The sequence below is a fragment of the Astatotilapia calliptera genome, chromosome 11 (assembly GCF_900246225.1).
Source record: "Astatotilapia calliptera chromosome 11, fAstCal1.2, whole genome shotgun sequence".
NCBI lineage: Eukaryota > Metazoa > Chordata > Actinopteri > Cichliformes > Cichlidae > Astatotilapia > Astatotilapia calliptera.
Genome location: NC_039312.1, coordinates 31589803 through 31613051, shown reverse-complemented (window position 1 = coordinate 31613051; position 23249 = coordinate 31589803). Strand labels below are relative to the sequence as shown.

The 23249-nt window shown below is 39.6% G+C and overlaps 1 protein-coding gene across 1 annotated transcript; it reads right to left on the bottom strand.

The window, feature by feature from the left end:
• Nucleotides 1-1014: 1014 nt before the first annotated feature.
• On the bottom strand, nt 1015-22638 carry nek10 (NIMA-related kinase 10). Its single transcript, XM_026185702.1, has 36 exons — nt 22494-22638; nt 22258-22354; nt 22088-22148; nt 21821-21951; nt 19107-19202; nt 18937-19021; nt 18780-18821; nt 18602-18680; nt 18443-18510; nt 14741-14820; nt 14581-14667; nt 14151-14375; nt 13626-13765; nt 12632-12693; nt 12393-12464; nt 12243-12307; nt 11973-12075; nt 11702-11830; nt 11452-11589; nt 11317-11362; nt 10951-11072; nt 10124-10226; nt 9970-10045; nt 9385-9514; nt 9218-9288; nt 8627-8834; nt 8387-8477; nt 8239-8307; nt 7666-7711; nt 7458-7495; nt 7237-7337; nt 6947-7057; nt 3724-3829; nt 3541-3584; nt 3080-3135; nt 1015-1735 (listed from the first exon to the last, which is right to left on the bottom strand). The coding sequence occupies exons 2-36, from the start codon at nt 22320-22322 to the stop codon at nt 1699-1701; spliced, it is 3183 nt and encodes a 1060-aa protein (XP_026041487.1). The 5' UTR covers nt 22323-22354; nt 22494-22638; the 3' UTR covers nt 1015-1698.
• Nucleotides 22639-23249: the final 611 nt, after the last annotated feature.

The window sequence follows — 23249 nt, the reverse complement described above, 5'->3', positions numbered from 1 at the left end:
CTTCATCTGACTGCTTCTGCCATCACTGTTAATTTGAGTCAATCAATATCAAACCTGCACGTCTTGATGCATGTTCAATCATCCAGACAAGTAAATCTCCAAAAGTTGATTCTGTTCATCTGAACATAGCATTTTCAGTGGGAGAAATGTTTCGTCACTCATCCAAGTGACTTCTTCAGTCTCAGCTGACTGCAGGTTTCCTCAATCTTATAAACAGTACATTGCATAATGACTGAAACCAGCCCAGTTAAGGATTTATACATCGGGGAAACCAAACAACCTCTGGCGAAGCGGATGGCACAACACAGAAGAGCTACCTCGTCAGGGCAGGACTCTGCAGTCTATTTACACAGGCCAGTGGACACTCTTTCAATGATGAGGATGTACACATCCTGGACAGGGAGGAACGCTGGTTTGAGCTTGGAGTCAAGGAGGCCGTTTATGTGAAAAGGGAAAGACCATCTCTGAATCGAGGAGGGGGCCAAAGGGTACATCTTTCGCCATCTTACAATGCTGTGATTGCAGCCATTCCGCAACTCTCTGTGAATGGTACTCATGGCCATTGATCAGTGGGTTTTGGTCAGTGGTTGTTGATCAATGGTCATGAGAGTTTGCATAATTAAGATTAAGGAACTGACCTCCCAGCCCTTCACTGTGCTGGTTTCAGTCAATATGCAATTTATTGTTTATAAGATTGGGGAAACCTGCAGTCAGCTGAGACTGAAGAAGTCACTTGGATGAGTGACGAAACGTTTCTCCCACTGAAAACATCCAGATGAACAGAATCAACTTTTGGAGATCAAACCTGCACATTTTATGCACTAAATTCACCTTCAACATGAATAGCCCTCACAGCACATCAAAAGAATACACAATATTTATAGTAATATTAAAACATTACAGGCAGACATTTGCTGAATTAAATAATGTTTATTAATACAAACATTTAAATAGTTTTATACAGATAACAGTGAGTCAAAGTGCAAAAGAAAGCTTTTCTTCAGCTGTCAGTCATATTTTAGATCTTCTTTATAGTAAAAATGCTGATTGAGTGCATTTTATTACAGTGCAAAACATTTGACCTGTTTTTTTTTTTTCTTTCAAATCCAGTCAAAAATTGTGATATGTAGAATTAAGGTCAATGTGCTGCATCTTATCAGTTCTTAGAAAGCAAACAAGGTCACTGTGGCTTGCAGCCACTAGAAAAACACATGCTGTGACATGCAGTGTCTGGGCCTGAGAGTATAAAGTGCTTCAAAAAAAGCATTTTAAACAAGTTTTAAATTTTGATTTTGAACTGAGAATAGAATAACTGTCAGTCTCAAACTTAATTACATCCGTATCTATCTGTAGATATGTATATATATTCATATATAATATATCTTTGGAAATTCATACAGTCACTTCACATTTATGGGAAAAAGAGACAACAATAATGCCTGAGATCAAAAGAGTAGGTGACAACATGACTATGAGCACTGTGGTAAAATATCACCGTAATCATGTTTATGTGCAAACAAATTAATGTATGCATTTACTACTTTTATATTCTTTTTATGTTCAATGAGAATATGTTTTGTAATGAAGGTTGGGATAAATGTTCATTAGATTTCAAGCAGTGTTGAAGTATCATTGTGAACTCATTCTTCTCCAAATAAATTTAAAGTTTGAGTTTTTAGGGATGAGTGAAGATAACTGTTACTTTTTTTCTTGGTCATTTCTTTTCTTTCTGAGCCTAAAAGAAAAAAAGAAAAATGAGAGAAATCTTTATTTCATTTCAAACAACTGTCCCACTAAACTTAGTTTGGAATAACAAAAGGAAAAGAGACTAACATACGGTAAAAGTTTCAGATAATGGCCCCATTATATATATAAGTAATCTCTGAACCAAATGCTCAGGCTTCAGACTGCCTTAAACACTCAGTTTGAAACAGTTTTTTTCTACTCCTTTCTATGTTTCTACTTCTGATGTAAAATAGACTGGATATCCCTAATATCCATACACAGTATCCATAATCACATACTGTGTATGCTACCGTTGTATAGAGTGTAATATCTTACTTCTTTTATATTTGTTTGTAATTTATTTGTATTTTTTGTATTTTCCTACTGATATTTGTACCTGAGCTGAGGTATTATCTTAATATGGTCTTCTCAGTCATTCAGCTGCAGTTATAAATACAGAAGCCCCACCCGCCTACGGTTCCAAATTTTTGCTTGAGAGGGGCAACCAATCAAAAGAAAACTTGTTCAAAGGAGTCAATGTTAAAATAGCTAGTTTCAGACAATGGATAAACTGAGGGACTGCAACAAGGCCCAACATAAGACAAACAAAGAGTTGTTTTTTTTTTAACTGTAAATCATGCAAAAATAAAGAGTTGAAAATCAGCATAATAGTTCATTTACATTTTGTAGCCACAGAAACAAAGCAATAGCCTCTGTAGAAACTATCCTCACCCTCACTTATCTTAACTGCACTACTGTATAGCTCTGTGTAAATAATCATTCTGTACATTCGATAATCTTTAATCCTACAACTGTTTACAACTTGCATAGTTCCCATTTCTGTATAGCTGTATATTTCAGATTCTGTAAAGTTATTTATTTCATATTCTGTATAGTTTTTCATATTTATATCCTGTTCATAGCCTGTACATAGCTTGTACTCACTACAGCCTGTACATACTTATAGTTATAGAATATTCACAACATACTTCATACCGTGTACATTATAACATACCATAATAGACCCATTTCTGTAATATACTCACATATCTATATTATTGCTAATATATATTGTAATATATCTATATCACTAAAGCACTTCTGGATGGATGCAAACTGCATTTCGTTGCCCTGTACCTGTGCATGTGCAATGACAATAAAGTTGAATTCTATTCTAATTCTATTCTATTCTATTCAATTACTGCTATTGAAATGAAATTCATTAAAGGTTTGTGTGCGCTGAACAAGACAAGTGATGATAATAATGAATTGTCTTGAACTAGTTTTTAGAAAAGCTCAAGCGCTAGATTTTGTGAGTCTAATGATTCAGTTAAATACATCATTTCCAGTTTACCTGCTGTTTGTTGGTTCATAGTAGCTGTTCTCATTCAGCAGTTCCTCAATGATCGCCTGAAAACATTCGAACAAAACACCATGTCAGAGGCCGCAGACAGAAGTTCAGTATCATGATGAAGTTGAAATTAAAACACTGTTCCAAAATGAGACCCATCTGTGGGAGAGTCAACACCTGCAGTTGTAAAGTAATACAGATCCATAAAATTGAATTTTAATGAAATAATAGTTGGCACTATGCCATCAGCAAACTATTTATTCTCTGAATAAATTTGTTGTTCACCAACCAGCCTACATTGGCACTATGCCTCTGCAGGAGGACCTACACGACATTTATACAAACAATAGTTTAATTGTTTTTCAATGCAGTTTTACATAGACTTATATGCCAAATATGACTTTTATTTTTAGCTAGCAAAAATTGTTCCTATTAGAAAGATTCCTGAGTTTCTCACCACCAACCTGCATCTGGTGATATGTAACTCCATCTCTGAGATTCACATCAACTGTCAACACAAAGAAGAGACAAAGTATTTATTTATTTATTTTTACATCAGAATTAACTTGCAATTCTACTTCTGCATAAGATGCTCTGCTTGTCTTTTACTGGAAATTTATGGTGAAGTTGGGCATTGATGGCACTACCTGTGCTGTCAGCGGTATGGATGTCTCCCGTGAAGTGGTGGATCCAAGGCCACCAATCTGAACTGATTGAACCAAATGCCATCAGCTCTGGAGACGCCTGGACGAACTGAGAGCCAAGAAGAGGAGAGACAAACACCGTTAAGTTCTGCCTGATTTTATGAAGTGATTCTTACAAGACATTTGTAAGGTACACCAGCACAGAGCAAGACTTCCTGTAAACTGAGTACTGGAACAAAGTAGACTCAACTGTATGCAATAAAAAAAGATTTTTAAGAAATATTTCATTTTGATTGTGCAGAGAGCTCCTCAGTTTCTGACTCTTGAGTTATTTTGCACGGTGATTTCAGTGATTTCACAAAGCTTTTAAGGTTGGTGTTAATGCCCTCTTTTATGAGATATGTTTAAACGTCTCTGAAATTAGTTTAAAAAATGTCCAGTCCAAAAATGTCTCACATTATCAGATCATTAAAGAAAGAAGCTTTACAGTAGAAGTTGTGCCAAGCTAATAAAAATGTTCTGTACTCAGGCTATGCTTTAATCTTCCTTGTAATTACAGGGAGAGATGCTTACTATTTAATATCATCTATGAATGAACTGAGAGCAGATTTATCACGAGACATTGTTTATCAGGTAACCTAGCCATTGCTGGTCTCATGTTTTTATTTTTCATTAATCATGGCAGCAGAAGAGACACAGACAGGTGAGCTCTGATCTCATAATGAAAATATTTTGCCATTGGTTCAGGAGCTGAATTAAAATTCATGCAGGAACATGTTTTTGATGGTAGACTTAAACATCACTCTGTTATCAAACTCCTTCCCTGTGGTTTATCATATCATGAAAGTGAAAGTTCAGAGCTACAGGACCTCAGGTGTGGCTTTAAAATAGCTGACAGCAGCTTCTATGGTGGGTATATTAAATGTGTTCTGGCGGCCTAGCACACATGGAATGAAGTCATAAACTGCATCCATCGAGGAGCACGGGGTGCACTGCAGAGTGAAACAATGCTGGCTTTGTGTGATGTTGTGATTTTGATTTTTTTTTTTTTTTTACATCAAGATGGTGAAACTGCAAAATGAAAGCATTCCTTCACAGAGCTGTGTTTAAGAAGCTTTTACTGCAGTAGTTACAGTAAATGTAGCCCAGACATGTTCTGTTGTATCTGTTGTAATCTTCTTGTTTGATATTTGTCTTATGCTTCTGAGTATTTTCCTTTCTCACATCTTTCGCCTGTTCTGTGTGAGTTGCCTTCATGTTTCTACATCCTTCCGGTTTTATTTTTTTTTTACAGTGCTTTGGAGAAGTATTTCCCTCCTCTCTGAATTCATGAATTCATAAAATCAAGAAATGAATCAAGAATTATTTAAATAGAACCTGACAACAATCTCAAAAAATACACAATCTAAATAAACTTAAGAACAGATGAGAAACACAGTTATATACATTTATTAATCTAATTTTTGTTTAACCAAGAAGTCTAACTTCTTGGAAGGTTTGATTGCCGTTAAATCTGGTGTAAAACGAACAGCATTTCATTTAAAGACCAATATACCAGCATCAGAATTATGATGCTTAAATGCTCTCCAACGCGTTTTAATTAAAACAATTCTACCAAGAAGATTCCTTCACGGTGATGTGAAAGACTCACAGTCAGTTATACCAAACTCTTGACTGCAGTTTTTGTTGCCAATAGTGGCACAAGCAGTTATTAGGCGTAGGGGCCATTTCACTTTCACACAGGGCCAGGTGGGTTTGGATAACTTTTGTTCCCTTAATAAATGGAATCATCATTTAAAAACAAAATGTTATATTTACTCAGGCTGTCTTTGTCTACTATTAAAATTTGTTTTATGAGTTAAAGCAGGCAGCATGGTGGTTAGCATTGTTGCCGCACAGCAAGAAGGTAATGAGTTCAATGTCCCTCAGTGCGTGTGAGTGGTTGTCTCTGTGTGTTAGCCCTGCGACAGACTGGTGACCTGTCCAGGGTGTACCCTGCCTCTTGCCCTATGACAGCTGGGATAGGCTCCATCAACCCTGAAAAGGATGAGTGGATGGATGGAGTTAAATCATGTAATATGTGTCACACAAGTGTGACAAATACAGACACACAATCAAAGAAACCAGGAAGGGAGCAAAAATAATTTCTTTTTTTTTTCTCTCTACTGAGTTCAAATCAAGCTTATTATCCCTCTCCCTGGTTTGTGTCCAGGCTCAGCTCCTGGAAGATGACCTTCAGGAAGGTGATGCACCAAAAACCTCCTAGTGATTCCTGGAGTTGCTTGCAGATTTCTACATTTACCTGTAGATTTTCATGTTTGTCACATTTGCCTGTAGTTTTTCATACTCACTAACGACTACCCGAGTAGCAGTACCACTGGATTAAGCGTATGGCAAATTGGAACTGGGGAAGGGATTGCCTTGGAACCTCAACCTACATGTTTCAAAAGGTGAAACATTTCCTTTAAAGGTGAATGTTCTCAACTTCTGTTTTGCATCATACAGACAACTCTCTCACTTCCATTCAAACTATTAGCAATAGGCGACTGACCAAAGCAATCACATAGGTTTTTGCCAACCAGTTGGGGAATACAGATTTTTCCCTAGCGACATGTGGTTGCCAGAGGGTTATTGACTGGTCTCTAGGCCTGCAAAACTAGGGCCTTATTCATTTGATCTAACATTGTCACCAAGATCACACCACATGTTCAAAATGACAGCAAAGTTAGCATCACATGTTTTGTGGTCACATGTCTGGAAAACAGTTTCACAGTTATGAAAACAAGATATCTGTTACAAAGCCATTATTGTGCCACATTATGTTTCACAATGACTCATTGTTTTGCTATTTGTTATTAATGCAGCATGCCCCTCTCCCTCATAGGGCTGCGTTTTGCCTTTTCCCTAAAAACTCAGGCTGTGCATCAGGCTGTAGTCTGCTTACGATGCTTCGCTTTATTTTGAACTAGCTTTCAATCTGAAGCCTGCAGTTTTTCTTTAGTCCAATAAATATCTGATGTTTCCAAAGTTAGTGAATTGTGCTTATTCACATTCTGATCACAGAAATGTCAAAATGATCATGATTATGATTGCTGAGCAGTCCTACATTATGAAGGAAAATTATAAAGTACAATCACTGAATACAAATTCTGTCTGACCATATTTTCCAAGTTCCCTGCATTTTAACTTCAAGTGCAGTTCTGAATTATGAGTTGACAGTTCAAACCTTGCTGAGCTCCACTTTCAGGTTGTACGGATCGCTGCCAAATTGGAAGAGAGACTTTTTAAATCTTTCAACAAGGCGCCGTTTAATGTGGTGGTGTGGAGCTGGTGGAAGCTGGAAATTAAATAAATGCAGGTTATTACCAACAAATACAAATCTAACCACTGCTGACAAAATATTCCTCATGGGTTGATCTCAGCTGGACCAAATAGTCCAACTGATAGAGTGTTTCTGTGACTGCATTTATAATTTTTGAATCAAGAGATTCAGCAAACATTTCTTTATGCCTTTACTTGAGTGATGAAGATGATTTTGTGCAGCTGCACCAGAAGCCTCTGAATTGGATCATCAATCTGGCGAAGCTTCTTCTGGGAGACGCAGATTCCTGCTGACACTGAGGTTAGAGCAAAACCAACAAACTGACTGATGAGTGCTAAAGAAAGCCATGTAGGCTCATTTGAAAGGGTTTCTGTAGTCTGAGAGGTCAAACAGTGCCATAAAGTCAAAAAATTACCCGGTCTTGGTTTCACCTTTGCAGCTGCAAAATCCCCACTGGGAAAAACAGCAAATCACAAACGTGATTCAGTTTGCTTGTGTTTACCAACAAACATTTACACGTTCTTCAAGTTCAAAGGATGAGCTCAAGACTGCTACCACATACATTAAGCCCAGAGCTTACATAAATCATACAGCTGGAAATGTGTTCAATGTGTTAAACTTACCTGACTAAAATATGATCAGGGGTAGCACAGGCAGCTGACTTTGAGCCTTTGATTAAAGATAAATAGTAAAACAAATGGGGTTTGGGGTATAATTAGTGAGCAAAATCCACAACAACCAACAGAAAAATCTAAAGCAGTGAGAAGAAAAGGAGGTATTTCTGTAGTCTATTGATACTAGATAGTGGAAAAGGGGTGGGATTAAATAAGCTTATGCTTCTTCCTGCTCCTTTTTGAACATGGACGTTATTTGGAGTTGTGGTTGCTCGTTTTCCTTTTGTTTGCTTTGTTCATTTGTCTCTTTTAATTCTATTTTTTTTATACTTTTTCAACATGTTCAAAATAAAGATTCAATCAATCAATCAATCAAAAGAAATGAGAAAATAAATGTTTATAAATGAAAAAAGGCTTTGAATCCCTAAATGGCACCACAACAACTAACAGTAGTGAGGCATCATCAGGTAAAGTAAACATGCCTGTGAATATTTGGATGTATGAAAAACATAAAAAAAGTATCTTTGAAGTAAGTAATAAAAATGTGATCATGTGCATTATCACAGCTTTGACACCACTAACCGTAGTGTTTCCCTGTAGAGTTGGTTTTAGTGTCTGTGCCTGTTTCAATATCTTCATCAGGGCCGTCATCTAAGCACACACGCACAACATGTTAGCATTGTGTCTTCACACCTTTCACAGTCTGAGCAGTATAAAGATACCCAGATACCCTGAGCGAGTCTCTGCTCTCTGCTGTGGTTTGAGCTGCAGGCTGTAGAGGAGCATGAAGGTGCATATTCAGTCTTCATCATGGGTGTTTCCTGTAAAATATGAAGCACCATTTTAAATCTCTGCAGGCTAATAATATATTTATTTATAAGCACTACAGCACAGTACAAACGTTCATGAGTCTGTATTTAACATTTATAAAGTGAAGAGTCTTTTTCTGATTTCAAAGAACTGAATTCACCTGTGACATGTTTGAGTAAGAGCAGGTCACCCTAATTTTATCTCTTTCTAGGAAAAACCTCTGTGCTCGTTTCCTGTCTCGCTCTGCTTTTCTTTCCAGTGAATTCTGGGAAGTGTAGAGTCCATCCATCAGCTTCATCATGAGGTCAGAGATCCTGGAACTCACAGCTATAATGTCCGGTCTCAGATCTGGATCTGGATTTAAACACCTGACAGGACATCACATCACAAAGTAAAGTGCTGAATAAATTTATTAAATAATTGATTGTTCTGTTATTTCTTATTTTATTTCTTATTTTTCCACATGGATAATACATGTAAACACTAATACATTTAAATAAATTGCAACTGTTGTGGTGCTGGACTTCCTACCAGGGCTAATCCTGAGACCTCGTCCTTAGTGAATGCTTTTAAGTTAAACATGCATCAGTTAAGAAAATCTAGTAGAAACAATAGAGGAACCAGAAAGCCAAAAATTGAGATGCTGTGTAAAATCTAAATAAAAATCCTCAAACACAGATTCCAGAAGCCAATGACTGAATCAATGAAGCCAGATTGATTGATTGATCTTCTGTATACAGTCTATGCTCACCATTTGATCATGTCGATGACTCTCTCTGAAAAAGTACCTTCTTCAATTGGCTCATAATCGGCCTCCACAATCTGCCAGCAGAGAATTAGAGTGATCAGTGACTGACAGTAGAAAGTAAATATATGAAGTTAGGCATAAAATGTGAGTCTTGTGTGTCTCCATGCTACCTTGCTGGCCAGTGACAGCATATTACTGCTGTAGAATGGAGGCTGTAAAGTGGCCATCTGGTAGAGGATGCAACCTAAAGCCCAGATGTCAGCTTTCTCTCCATACGGCTCGTTTTTCACTATCTCTGGGCTAAAAACACATCACCACACTGAAAATCTTGAGTCATGAGGACCATTCATGCAATAAATCTCTGAATGAAGCCACAAAATCTGACGATGATCACAGAAGATTAGAAGGACCCCACAATTTGACAAGGAAAAAGAAAGTGTATGTGAATCGGACAGCATTATAGGAATATAATCACACAGCAATGGATTCTAAACTCTAAAACTCAAGTTTAGGCCTCGACTTTTTACCTGAAGCCAAATTGAGGCTTAATTCTAATGACAACCATCGTATTTAAAACCTCTAATTGGAGGAGAGTTCCCACAGTTGTTTATGTGAGCAGATTTCTGTTCCCTCAGCTCGATTAACACAAAACAAGTGTACACAGCCAGGAATAACATAATAACTTTCCAGCTGTTTCTTTAATAGGCTGTAATAAAAGACAAAAACAGCTGAACGTTTGGACTTAACTTCCTCACCAGGAGTAAAGGATGGTGCCAACCACTGATGTGAGCTTGCTGTTCTCCTCCTTCTGCTTAGCTAGGCCAAAGTCAGCTTCAGGTAGAGGAAAGACAAGAGTTAAACTTTTCATATGACGAGATGTTCTGTGGGGAAACCTAACTGCACACTCACTGATGGTGACTTTATCTTTCTCCCCTAGCATGATGTTGTTTGGCGTCAGGTCACGATGGACTATCCTCTTCTCCTTATGCAGGTACCTCAATGCCAGAGACATCTGAAGGAACATGGAGAAATTATGTTCATTTCAATGCTAGAAGTGCTTTGGGAGTTGTGGCTCATCCATGTGTGTCTCATTTGCTGAGTGAAAATTATTGCCATTCATTTTGGCTATTATCAAAAACAATCAAAAACCAGTTTGGCAGCCAGGGTTTCTGTTCCTTTGAGTTTTGAACGAATATGTGAGTTTGGGTTTTTGCTTTGGTGTTTAAAGTTATGATTTTTATGTTTTGCGGGGTTATTTTTATTTTACACTCTAATATTTTGTTGTACCTAGGCTCTAGTTGCTGTTTCTTGCATTTTAGTCCCCTTGGGTGTTTCTTTTCATCCTTCTGTGTTCCCTAGGAGTTAGTTCATCTATGTTGAGATTTTTTTTTCTTTATTCATGTTTTCCCCTTTCAGTAATGGTCCATTATTCACTTCCTGTTTAATCCCATGTCCTCTTCTGTCTTCACTGGAGTTTTACTTCATCCCTTGTGACTGTGTTGATTGTGTATGGCTGAGTCTAATTTTCATTAGCTCTCAATTTCTAGGTTTCAGTTTAATTGTGTTTTCTATTAAGTTTGTTCTTAACCACAAAAAGGTAATGGTAAATGGCAAATGGCCTGTGTATAGCGCTTTACTCTGTGGACCCTGTGGGAAGTGTCAAATTAGTCAGGCGGTAGACAATCAGACTTCATGCAGTACAAGCAGTTTACAAAGCACTTACTAGCATTTGTTACCTGTATGAATATATTCCAAAGTCTGTCTTCGGTGAACTGCTGCTGTTTTTCCTTCAGAGAGTTAAAATGTTCAGCCAGTGGTACTCCCTCAATCAGTTCCATCACAATGTACAGCTTGTCACCTAAAATGGACATTATGAGAAGTGTGTTTGGCCTTTTGCTGTTTTTTTCTTCTTTAAAGGGGACTTATTATATGCTCTTCCTTAATTTCCTTCAGATTCTTGCCATTATACCTGTGGATGTTCATGTTAAACATGACTACAGTTACAGATAATGAACCCAGTAAGTAAGTAATCCCTGTGAGTTTTTGGCTCACAGGGATTACAGGGATTATGAATTTTCAGTTTCAGAGTTCATTATGCTCACCTTCCAGAAAAGTCCTGTAATATTTAACAATGTTCGGGTGTGTCATCTAGAGATAAATAAGCAACACATTAACTTCCAACATGTAATCATACTGTCCAAATACAGTTCACTTGTGATTTGTATTGAGCCAAGTGCCTGTTCTTTGATGATTGTGAGCTCTGAGATGATTTTCTCCACATTACTGTCTCTGGACTTCTTGTCTTTGCCAAATGCAGGGTTGTGTAGATTCACCTCCTTCAACGCTAGGATGTTCTGGCCGCTCTGTTTTTGGACCTGTCATCAAACCAATAAATTTGAAGTAAATTTAAAAAGAAAAGATGCAAAACATCACAACCAACTCCAAATTTGGTCACTCTTGATTATGTTTCCTGTTACTGATGTTTACCTTAAAGACACTTCCAAAGGCCCCGGTGCCCAGATGGTCCAACACAGAGTAGCCACTGATCACTCTGAGAGGAGGTCGGTTCTGGTCCACTGTCTCAATGCCTTCTCTCAGATTGTCCAGTTCCTCTTTCTGCATTGAAAACACAAAAACTTTGTTTGTTTGTCAGTTTACCTCATTTATTTTACCCCACGGCAGTCAATGTTTTTCCTTTTTTCCCCAACTCCAAAACAGCTGAATAAACAAATAAACTCATTTAGAAGCTATTTCTTACAGTGTAGAGTGAAACTTTGGTTTGCAGGCCCTCATAGGCAGCGAGGTCCCGCACATAATGTCCAACATCAATAAACAGCTCAAAGAGGTCTGTGGGAAAGAGTCTGTAATGGATAAAAGATCACAAAACGGCAGTGGAAAGCAATAATGAGACTTCTTTCCCTGGCAGTGTTCCAACAGTAGCTCATTTTAAAACAATTCATCCACTTCATGAACTTAATGTTAGACAGTTTCTGTTATATTTTAAAACTTTTTAATGCCATTTCATCACCTCTTAAACAGATGTCTATTTCTTTCCACACTAAAGAGAAATCGGAGCGCCCGGAATGCATAGCACTGCCAGTACACAAACAGATATGTTATTTCCTATAATTATAACATTTAGATTATTATGCAATTTGTTACATATAATAGCATATACCTGTAAAGAAGTGATTGTTTGTCCAGAGTCACATGGTATAATCAACTTTGCAATTATATAGATGCCATTTTCCTAAGAAAAGAAGGTCAAATGTAACTAACGCAAAAACATATACATGTGTTTTTATTTTTATTTATTATAGCTCATGCTTTTACATATTTCTCTCTGGTAATAGGATCAAGAGTAAAAGCACTCTCATTTGATTAATACGTGCTCTTCCACTAAGAACCCTTCTTTACCTGAACAATGTGGTGAGCAGATGTGTCATCTAGACTCATCTCAGTCAGAGCTGTACAGCAGGCTGAAAGGGGGATTAAAGGGATAGAATTTAATTTAAGAACTCATATACACAATCACAGAGTCCTAAATAGTCTGGATTACAGATGTAAATATTTATATGACTCTCTAAAAAACCAAAAGGCCAGAAGGAAACACTGTGTTTGAAATGTAAATCTTAAGCTTTCCCTATTGATACTTCTCGGGGCATGCATGTTTGGAGTGAGCAAGAACGAGTTCTGCTTTATGTTAGAGTCATCAGACGTTTGAAAACAGGAAATTTACAACCACTTCCTGTGCAATTACAGACAGGGTTAGTCAACTCTCTGCAGTCGTCATTGTCTCATGTCAGGAAAAAACTGTTTACATCCTCAGTAACTGATAAGACTGGGGTAGCATTTTCTTTTTGTGCAGTAGGGACAAAAAAATGCTTTATCATAAACTCTCTGAGACAGAGGTGGAATAAATGTCCGCTTCTGTCCCTACGCAGACCTAGGGACAGGGATCATTGGAACGTATCGTAACTATATGTAAATTCCTAACCATCACAAAGGTACAAATATGTTCCCAAGCAGTAAAAGTTTCATATTTCCACCGTTTCTTCCAGATTTTAAGATGTATTATTAGTAGATGACCTGTGTTTTTACCCCAAGCGTGTTCTTGGGTTGAACTTTCCCACAGGCTTTGTTCTCCATGTGACTGATTTTATAATAGAAGTCTTTCACTTATAAAACCTGTTTTTCTCCAATTTCCACTAATGAGTACTTTATAAGTTTATAAATTAATATCATTAAAAATAAATAAATATATAATATTCTCACACAGAAAAGCTGGTGGGTACTTTGGTGGATTCAAACCCAGGACTTTCTTACTGTGGTACTAACCACTGCTCCACCATGCCACTGAGCAACACAGTACCCAGAAATAAATTGTGTGATATGCAGCGTATACCCTGACCTGACTGGAGCGCGATCGTGTTGTCCACCACCTCCTGAGGGCTGAGCTCCTCCCTCATGTGCTCTCTCTGGATGCGACCGGCTGCGTTGGCACTGGAGAGCGCCTCAATGGACGAGCGGTCGGTGATGTACCGCCTGTCACTGTGTGAATGATTTTGTGCCTTATTTTTTGGCACTGTGACTGTTTTAAGCCTGAGAACAAAGCTGTTTAATGCTGTTCAGTCAGCTAAAGTTACAACCTCCATCATTAGCTATGAAATATTGGATGAGATTATGTTGCAGACAAACGGAAAGCATTTTTTTTCTAACCAGCAAAGATGTGAAAGGATAAAAAAAGGATAGAAAAATATATGAGGTAATAAACTCCAGACAGATTCATCAGCAATATTTGCTGATCTGTCCCTTCAAAGACAAGGATCACACTGAAAACTAGTGAAAACAACTTACAGACTATAAATGTTCAAACTGAGAGCTAACTGTTGTAATCTAAACTTTAAATACATTGTACTCGCTCATTTTCACGAACCTGTGGAGCAGCCGGAGGAGCTGCTGCACGCCACCCCAGCTTCTGATCTCCACCCTGATGTCGGGGTCCTCGCAGAGCTGGACCAGCACCCAGGTGACACTCCATAGCAGTTTCAGGTGCTTGCCATGCAACAGACTCAGCAGTACTGGCAGACCGTCCAGCTCCCTCACCTGAGCCCTCACGAGCTGAACCGGGCAGAGCAGCCTCAACAGCTCCGCACTCATTCTGGACGAAGTTTAACCCCAATATTATTTATGTTAAGTGAATATAACTTGATACTTGCAGAGATAATATACACTATTATTCTTTACAGCTCTATTTTATTTGTCTGTCTATGTTTCTGTCCAGATTTTATGACTGTATATCAGCACTAATGGGTGAAAAAACCTTTTCCATAAATTAGAATAACAACTTAGTAGTGCTTTCTTACCTCTTTGACAGGAGGTCGTATTCCTGAAGTATTACAAGGAGGCTCTCCACTATCAGTAGCTTCCCAATCTCCTCTTTAAATTCTATGCTACAGAGAAGAAAATCTTGTAACAGATGAAATCGTCCTTGTATGTATAGTCTTCGGTGCAACATTTACTTACCTCTCAGCCAAAGTGGTGAGTGCTAGCAGGGCTCCCAGTAGCACACTGCTATCAGTTGTCGAGAGGAGTTTTGCCATAGTCTACCACAGTCAGAGTTGGTATTCATTTACAAAAGGAAATAGAAATAAAGAGATGGCAAAGTGTCATCAATCCTCATTAGTACTTTCCCAAATGACAAAGCATTGGGCAAAAAAATTAAGAAAAACCACACTGGTAAATCTATGCTTCTTCCCTCACCTACAGCCTTGATCTGTGGGTAGTGACTAAAAAAAATATCGGATCGCAGATACAAGCAATAGGAATTAGCTTCCGGTGAAGGATGTCTGGACTCAAGAGATATATTTAAGAGCTCAGCCATTCAGGGGGGACTCAGAATGCAGCCTCTACTCCTCCACATTGAAAAGAACCAGTTGAGGTGGTTCATGTATCTGACCAGGTTGCCTACTGGATACCTCTTAGGTCAGGTCTTTTCTGCATGTCTAACTGGGAGGAAACTTTTTAAATAATGTTATCAGATGTAAAGCAAAAAAAAAAAAGTAGTAACAGTAAAATTAATAGTAAAATAACTATATATATATATATATAGATATATATATATATATATATATTTTTTTTTTTTTTTTTTTTTAAAACACCCAGCACGCCCCTGCGGGCGGTTTATCCTTCAAGCTCGGGTCCTCTACCAGAGGCCTGGGAGCTTGAGGGTCCTGCGCAGTATCTTAGCTGTTCCCAGGACTGCGCTCTTCTGGACAGAGATCTCCGATGTTATTCCCAGGATCTGCTGGAGCCACTCGCCTAGCTTGGGAGTCACCGCACCTAGTGCTCCGATTACCACGGGGACCACCGTTACCTTCACCCTCCACATCCTCTCGAGCTCTTCTCTGAGCCCTTGGTATTTCTCCAGCTTCTCGTGTTCCTTCTTCCTGATATTGCTGTCATTCGGAACCGCTACATCGATCACTACGGCCGTCTTCTTCTGTTTGTCTACCACCACTATGTCCGGTTGGTTAGCCACCACCATTTTGTCCGTCTGTATCTGGAAGTCCCACAGGATCTTAGCTCGGTCATTCTCCACCACCCTTGGGGGCATCTCCCATTTTGACCTCGGGACTTCCAGATTATACTCGGCACAGATGTTCCTGTACACTATGCCGGCCACTTGGTTATGGCGTTCCATGTATGCCTTGCCTGCTAGCATCTTGCACCCTGCTGTTATGTGCTGGATTGTCTCTGGGGCATCTTTACACAGCCTGCACCTGGGGTCTTGCCTGGTGTGATAGACCCCAGCCTCTATGGATCTTGTGCTCAGAGCTTGTTCTTGTGCTGCCATGATTAGTGCCTCTGTGCTGTCTTTCAGTCCAGCTTTGTCCAGCCACTGGTAGGATTTCTGGATATCAGCCACCTCCTCTATCTGCCGGTGGTACATACCGTGCAGGGGCCTGTCCTTCCATGATGGTTCCTCGTTTCCCTCCTCTTTCTTGGGTTTCTGCTGCCTGAGGTATTCACTGAGCACTCGGTCAGTTGGGGCCATCTTCCCAATGTATTCTTGGATGTTCCTTGTCTCATCCTGGACTGTGGTGCTGACACTCACCAGTCCCCGGTCCCCTTCCTTCCGCTTAGCGTACAGCCTCAGGGTGCTGGACTTGGGGTGAAACCCTCCATGCATGGTAAGGAGCTTTCTTGTCTTTATGTCAGTGGCTTCTATCTCCTCCTTTGGCCAGCCTATTATCCCAGCAGGGTACCTGATCACGGGCAGGGCGTACGTGTTGATGGCCCGGATCTTGTTCTTACCATTCAGCTGACTCCTCAGGACTTGCCTGACCCTCTGCAGGTACTTGGTGGTTGCAGCTTTTCTAGCGGCCTCTTCATGGTTCCCATTCGCCTGCGGGATCCCCAGGTACTTGTAACTGTCCTCTATGTCTGCAATGTTGCCTTCTGGTAATTCAATCCCCTCAGTTCTGACTACCTTCCCTCTCTTTGTTACCATCCGACTACACTTCTCCAGTCCGAATGACATTCCAATGTCATTGCTGTATAGCCTGGTAGTGTGGATCAGTGAATCGATGTCTCGTTCACTCTTGGCATACAGCTTGATGTCATCCATGTACAGGAGGTGGCTGACAACTGCTCCGTTCTGTAGTCGATATCCGTGGCCAGTCTTGTTAATGATCTCACTGAGGGGGTTCAGGCCTATGCAGAACAGCAGTGGGGACAGAGCATCTCCTTGGTAGATCCTGCACTTGATGGTGACTTGTGCTATGGGCTTGGACTCTAGTGTTGTACGCCACATCCCCATTGAGTTCCTGATGAAGGCTCTTAGGGTCCCATTGATCTTGTACAATTCTAGGCATTCCAGTATCCAGCTGTGGGGCATTGAGTCATAGGCCTTCTTGTAATCAATCCAGGCAGTGCACAGGTTGGTCAGTCTGGTCTTGCAGTCTCGGCTGACTGTTCTGTCTGGTGTTTTGCGCCTCTGGTATTCTTGCCAATCCCTTTCTGTGTCCCGCTCATGTATTGACCCATGTGCCTGTTCATCTTAGCCGATATGATGCCTGACAGGAGCTTCCATGTAGTACTGAGGCAGGTTATTGGTCGGTAGTTGGAGGGGACCGGTCCCTTCTTGGGGTCCTTGGGGATCAGGACCGTCCGACCTTCGGTTAGCCATTCCGGGTGGCTCTCGTTAACTAGCAGCTGGTTCATTTGTGCTGCCAGACGCTCGTGGAGTGCAGTCAGCTTCTTTAGCCAGTAGGCCTGAACCATGTCGGGCCCTGGTGCTGTCCAACTCTTCATACTGGAGACCCTTTCTTGGATATCTGCCACTGTGACCTCCCTGTTCAGGGAGGTCGCTGTGGTCTGCCCTCAGATCCACTAGCCACTGAGCATTGCCGTTATGGGTTGCGTCCTTCTCCCATATGCTCTGCCAGTATTGCTCCGTCTTCAGCCTTGGTGGTGCTGTTCTCTTATTGTTCCCTTGCACCTGGACACACCTTTGCTGGTTCTGTGGAGAACAGCTGGTTTATTCTCCTGCCTTCTATCTCTCTGGTGTACTGGTGCGGTAGGCTTGCTTAGCATAGGGGGTCTAGCCTTAGGACCCTTACTGGATACAGACGCCCCAGGCAGGAATCGAACTTGCGATCCTCTGTTCCAAAGGCATGTAGTCTAACCACTACGCTATCCAGCTGCTATATATATATATATATATATATATATATATATATATATATTAATTAAACTATATATAATAATAATTGTAAAATTATTGTCAGCAGGAAAAAACTGAACTCATTATTGCCACTGTTAGCGTATTTTTCCATGGTTTAAACACAAATCATTTCCTGTTATGTTACAGAGTTAAACTCATCTAGAAGCACCTATTAGCTTGAAATGCCTCAAGGCACTCACTTTAACATCACTTTCAAACCATTATCCAAATTAACTGTAATTACAATGATCTCTGGGGTATAAAGACTGTTCATAAAAAATGCTAGTCTATTTTTTTTAAATGCGTAAAAAATGAATTGATTTCCCTCTAAATAACATTTTAAAAAGATTTTATACTTTTGTCACCACTGCCTGCAGATTTCCATCCAGAATTCTTTGAATGTCTTATGCGGACTCTCTCTGGTTTAACCCAGACATGCCAAAACAGTGACAACAAACAGCACACAGTCACAGATAACCTCGTCACAACTTATCACTTACCCTGTGAGCGCCACTCTCAATGACCCAGACTCTTTGATCCTGAGTGGCAGATAATTTCTGAAAGATGTCTGGAATACAGTCAGTTAATCCGCCATTGATAAGGACAATACAACTTATATTATCGGTGTTTCTCTGTGAGTCTGCCTTCACATTACTCACAGGTCATTGTGACCAGCTTCTGCGTGGCAAACGTCTGCTCCCCACACGACATATACAGAGCAGTGACAGACTCCATATACTGAGAGACAAAGGAGAGAAGGGTTCAGGGTGGCATCATATCACTGTGGGCAAAAGAAGCATTGTTTTTTTTTCTTCTTTTTTTACATTAGGCATTTACCCTGGCAAGTAAACTGATGCCTTGAAGCTCATGGACGATTTTCTAAATCAAATAAAATAAAATCAGCATTTGTTGTTTTTATTTTGCAGAAATGTTTTTTCATTAAATTAAAAGCATAAAAAATTAAAGTTTGTTGTTTTGTTTTTTAAACTTGGACCTGATAGTGGGGATCTCTGATCAATAATCGCAGGCAGATGAGAACTCTAAGGACTGACTCAGGAGGTGCATGCTCAATCCATTCACTGTTGAAAGAGTAAATATTATCACAGAAGTTATCCGTATCTATTACAGCAGAAGAAATGTTTAAGTACTTCAAACATATTTCACCTGCACAGTCGGTTCTTGATCAAAGACACAAGGATGTCAGAGAACAGTTCATGCAACGGGTGGCTGCTGAAGCATCTTTGGTCTCTGTATGTTATGCTGGTAAATGACAGGAAAATTATGTACAATTAACTTTAAAGAACTACATATTGCATTTAATCCCTTAAAGAAATATTTCACTGTATAATTAATGTACAAACGCCAACATCAGAAAAGTTTGAAAGCATTTTAGTCACATTTAGGATTAGAATTTAACCTCAATACAGTTATTGTTTTCCCTGAAGTATAGAGAGGACTTAAAGCTGTCCAGAAACATTTCCTCTTTGAAAAGATCTGAATGTGGATATTACTTTTCTTAATTTAGCAAGCCACCCTTACATTTCCTTGCTCATTTAATATGTAAACTTAAGCTAACTGAAGACCTTTGGCTTTAGGTTGTTGAATCTAAAAACAAATTTGAAGGTACTTAATTTATATTGTGTGGTGTGGTGCTTCAAAAAGGAAAGGTTATTACATAGTTCGATAGCAACACTATTTAAACTGAATGCAATGCTACAGGAAGGTTAGTGCAATTATTTAGCTGGAACTTGCCTGGAGAAACCAATATCCAGTCAAGTTCCAAGTCAGGTTTATTACCCAATGAACCAGACTTAACATAAACAAGAAATCACGTAGAAAAAGCAGAAAGAGACAATATACACTGCTCAACATTTGAAAACATACCAGATATCAATGGAAAACATATTATGCTGGATATCTATACAGGTAGGGACTGGGTCCTGTGTTTGGAATGAAAGGATGCAATCGTTTTTAATGGGAATTAAAATTATTAACCTCCAGAGGGCTGAATTCAAAGATACTCTGAAAATTAAAGTGGAAAAAAATAATAGGGCCAATTAGTCTATTTTGACAAAATTTCATTGTAGGACTTAAAATGGTGCTTAGTAGCACCCACATGTCTGTATGCATGAACAAGTACATTGGAGCATGCTTCTAATGAGATGATGAATTGTGTCCTTGAGGATCTCCTCCTACATCTATACCAGGCTGTCACCGAGCTCTTGGACAGTCTGAGGAACAACCTGGTGGTGTTGGATGAACATAATATCCCAAAGATGTTCCTTTGGATTTAGATCAGCCAAGTGTCAATGGTATCAATTCCTTTATCTGCCATTACCCACTGCACCAGTGAAGGGTCTGAAAATGAGTCCAAGGGTTTCATCCTAATACCTAATGGTAGTCAGAGTGATGTTGCCTAGCTTGTAGAGGTCTGTGTGTCCCGTGTCAAAAATTGGCAGTTTGTCTTGTAGTCAGAAGGTTGCCAGTTCGAGCCCCAGCTTGGACAGTCTCTGTCGTTGTGTCATTAGGCAAGACACTTCACGTACCGCCTACTGGTGATGGCCAGAGGGGCTGATGGCGTGATATGACAGCCTCGCTTCTGTCAGTCTGCCCCAGGGCAGCTGTGGCTACAACTGTAGCTTGCCTCCACCAGTATGTGAATGAATAGTGGAATTGTAAAACGCGTTGAGGGTCTCGAAAAGCGCTATATAAATGCAACCCATTAATATTACATAGATATGCCTCCCTGGACGATCACTGACCCACCACCAAACAGGTCATGCTGAATGATGTTACAGGCAACATAATTTGCTCCACAACCTTTTCCTGTTTGTTAAATGTGCTCAGGGTGAACCTGCTGTGATCTGTAGTACACCAGTCATGCACCTGCCAATTCTGGTATTCTATGGCAAATACTAGTTGGGCTCCACAGTGCTTGGAGTGAACACAGGGTCCACTAAAGGACATTGGGCCGTCAGGCCACCCACATTAAATCTGTTTCTGATTCTTTGGTCAGAGACTTTCACATCAGTTGCATGCTGAAAGTCATTTTGTAGCTCTGGCAGTGTTCATCTTGTTTCTCCTTGCACAAATGAGCAGACAGCAGTCCTGCTGATGGGCTAAGGATAAGTGACCTTCTCTGGCCCTGTCCAGCTCTTCGAAAGTAACTGCCTGTCTCCCTGGAATCTCCATGCACATGAGATTGTACTGGTGGACAAAGCACACCTTCTGGCAATGGCATGTAGCGGGGATCTCTGATCAATAATCCTGAAGGAGTTGGAACACCTGTGCAGCCTCTGTAGGGTCCAGGTATCACCTTATGCTACCAGTAGTGACACTAGCCAAATGCAAACGAGTGAAAAAAACAGCAAGAAAAGATGAGGAGGGAAAAAATGTCAGCGGGATCCACCTGTGAAACCATTCCTATTTTGGGATTGTCTCATTGTTACTCCTCCAGGACACCGGTTGTTAATTTCATCAACAAAGCAGTACCAAAGCAGCTGAAACTGATTAACGACTCCCTCTGCCATTTTAATTGACCAGATCAGATCAGATCAATATCCCAGAAGTTTATCTGACTAAATGCTATACTTTGATCATTTTTTGAGCAGTGCAGATCACTGTCTTACAGAAAAACAGCTCTACCAGTATATCCACAGCTGAGATTAGTAGCACATGTTACTGAATCTTAGACAAAGTCAACCTACGATTCTTTCATTTTCAGAGTCAACATAATAAAGGTCAACTGGGCCTCTAATGTATTAATTTTATGCATCTTACTTGTATTAGTATTCGAAAAGACTTGGACTCATAACTGTGTGCTTTGAGATTTTAGTTAATATTATTTCAGAGATTATGCGGTCCTTAGGAAATGTAACCTGAATTTGTCCAGTTCTGAGGCCTCATTGCTGATGTCACTCTCAAGCCTGTGTCTACTTGTGTTTTTTTGAGGAGGGATGGATCTGCTGGTTCCACTGCTGCATCCTTTACTGTGACTCAACACTGCCACCTGCAAACACAAGGAGTCTCACACCACAATAATACACACAGATAGGTAGCAATGTGAGCTGGTTTTTGGGGTCTGTTATTAAAATGTCTAGACATTCAGCCTTGGTGTGGTGTCATTTGTTGTTGTTGCTGTCCACCTCTTGTCTGGGACTGTTTTTGGCAAGCAGGGACTGGAGCCTCCTTAGATCACGAAATGCCCTATAAAACATGCTTATCAGGTGATTTGTGGTTTTCATATCACGGAGATGAATTCTGAACTGGGTCAAGAACAATTAAATAACTGTAAGGAGAAGATAACCAAGCATACTTGCTGTGTGTTCCTATGGATTTCGGGGTCAGTTTTTCTTCTTGTTTCAATTTTTTAACAGACATTTTCAGCGTTCCCCGCTGCTTTCATTAGGAACCTGCGAAGCATTTTGGCACATATTCACATTTAGTCAGACATAAGAAACTCAGTGGCGACAGTGCTACCTCACACTGGCCAAAAACGACAGGTCCGCTGATAGAAGGCTAACAAAAAAAGTCGCGTTTATAGTCGCTTACCTTTCCCCCAGCAGCAGAAAGCTGATTTGGCCTATAGAAATTTGGCCTCATTAAATATCCTGAGTTAGTTTTATTCGAGCAACAGCAACTATACGAGCAAATAGTATTAGTCTATGTTGCTATGGTTACAACCGACGCGCATCCAGTTCACTCGCCGTATTTTGTGCTACGCTGTCGGAATACTTGGCACGCGTATATATATATATATAAATAATTTATATTTTAAAGGAAATTTAAATAACTTAAAATATTTCTCATTACTTCTCAACACAGTCCAGAACAAACGAATAAATTAATACATATTATAAGACCCAGAATTTCCTTATGTTTCCTAGCAATAGGAATTCTGTCATATAAGCTAAACATTAAGTTAAACAGCCTATAATTAAAAAAACGAATAATGGTAATAATTATACAGGTCAATATAAAAATGCAGTATGACAAAAATTTAATGTAAATCTGTTTGAAAGAGTTACTTTTAAATAAAAAGTGGACTTTGCATGTTTCTCTCCAGGTACTCCTCCAATAATATAAAAACATGCAGTTTAAAATACTGGTGACTCTAAACTGGTCTTAGGCGTGAATGTAAGCATGAATGGTTCTCTGTTTTTCTGTGTAAACCCTGTGACACCCTGGAAACCTGTCCAGAGTGTACCCTGTGACAGCCATAACAAAATGAAATATCTCAAACTCAACAGCAAACCTCGACACACACAGTGGTCAAAGTTGTGACAGTACAGGTTTGAAGTAAAATAT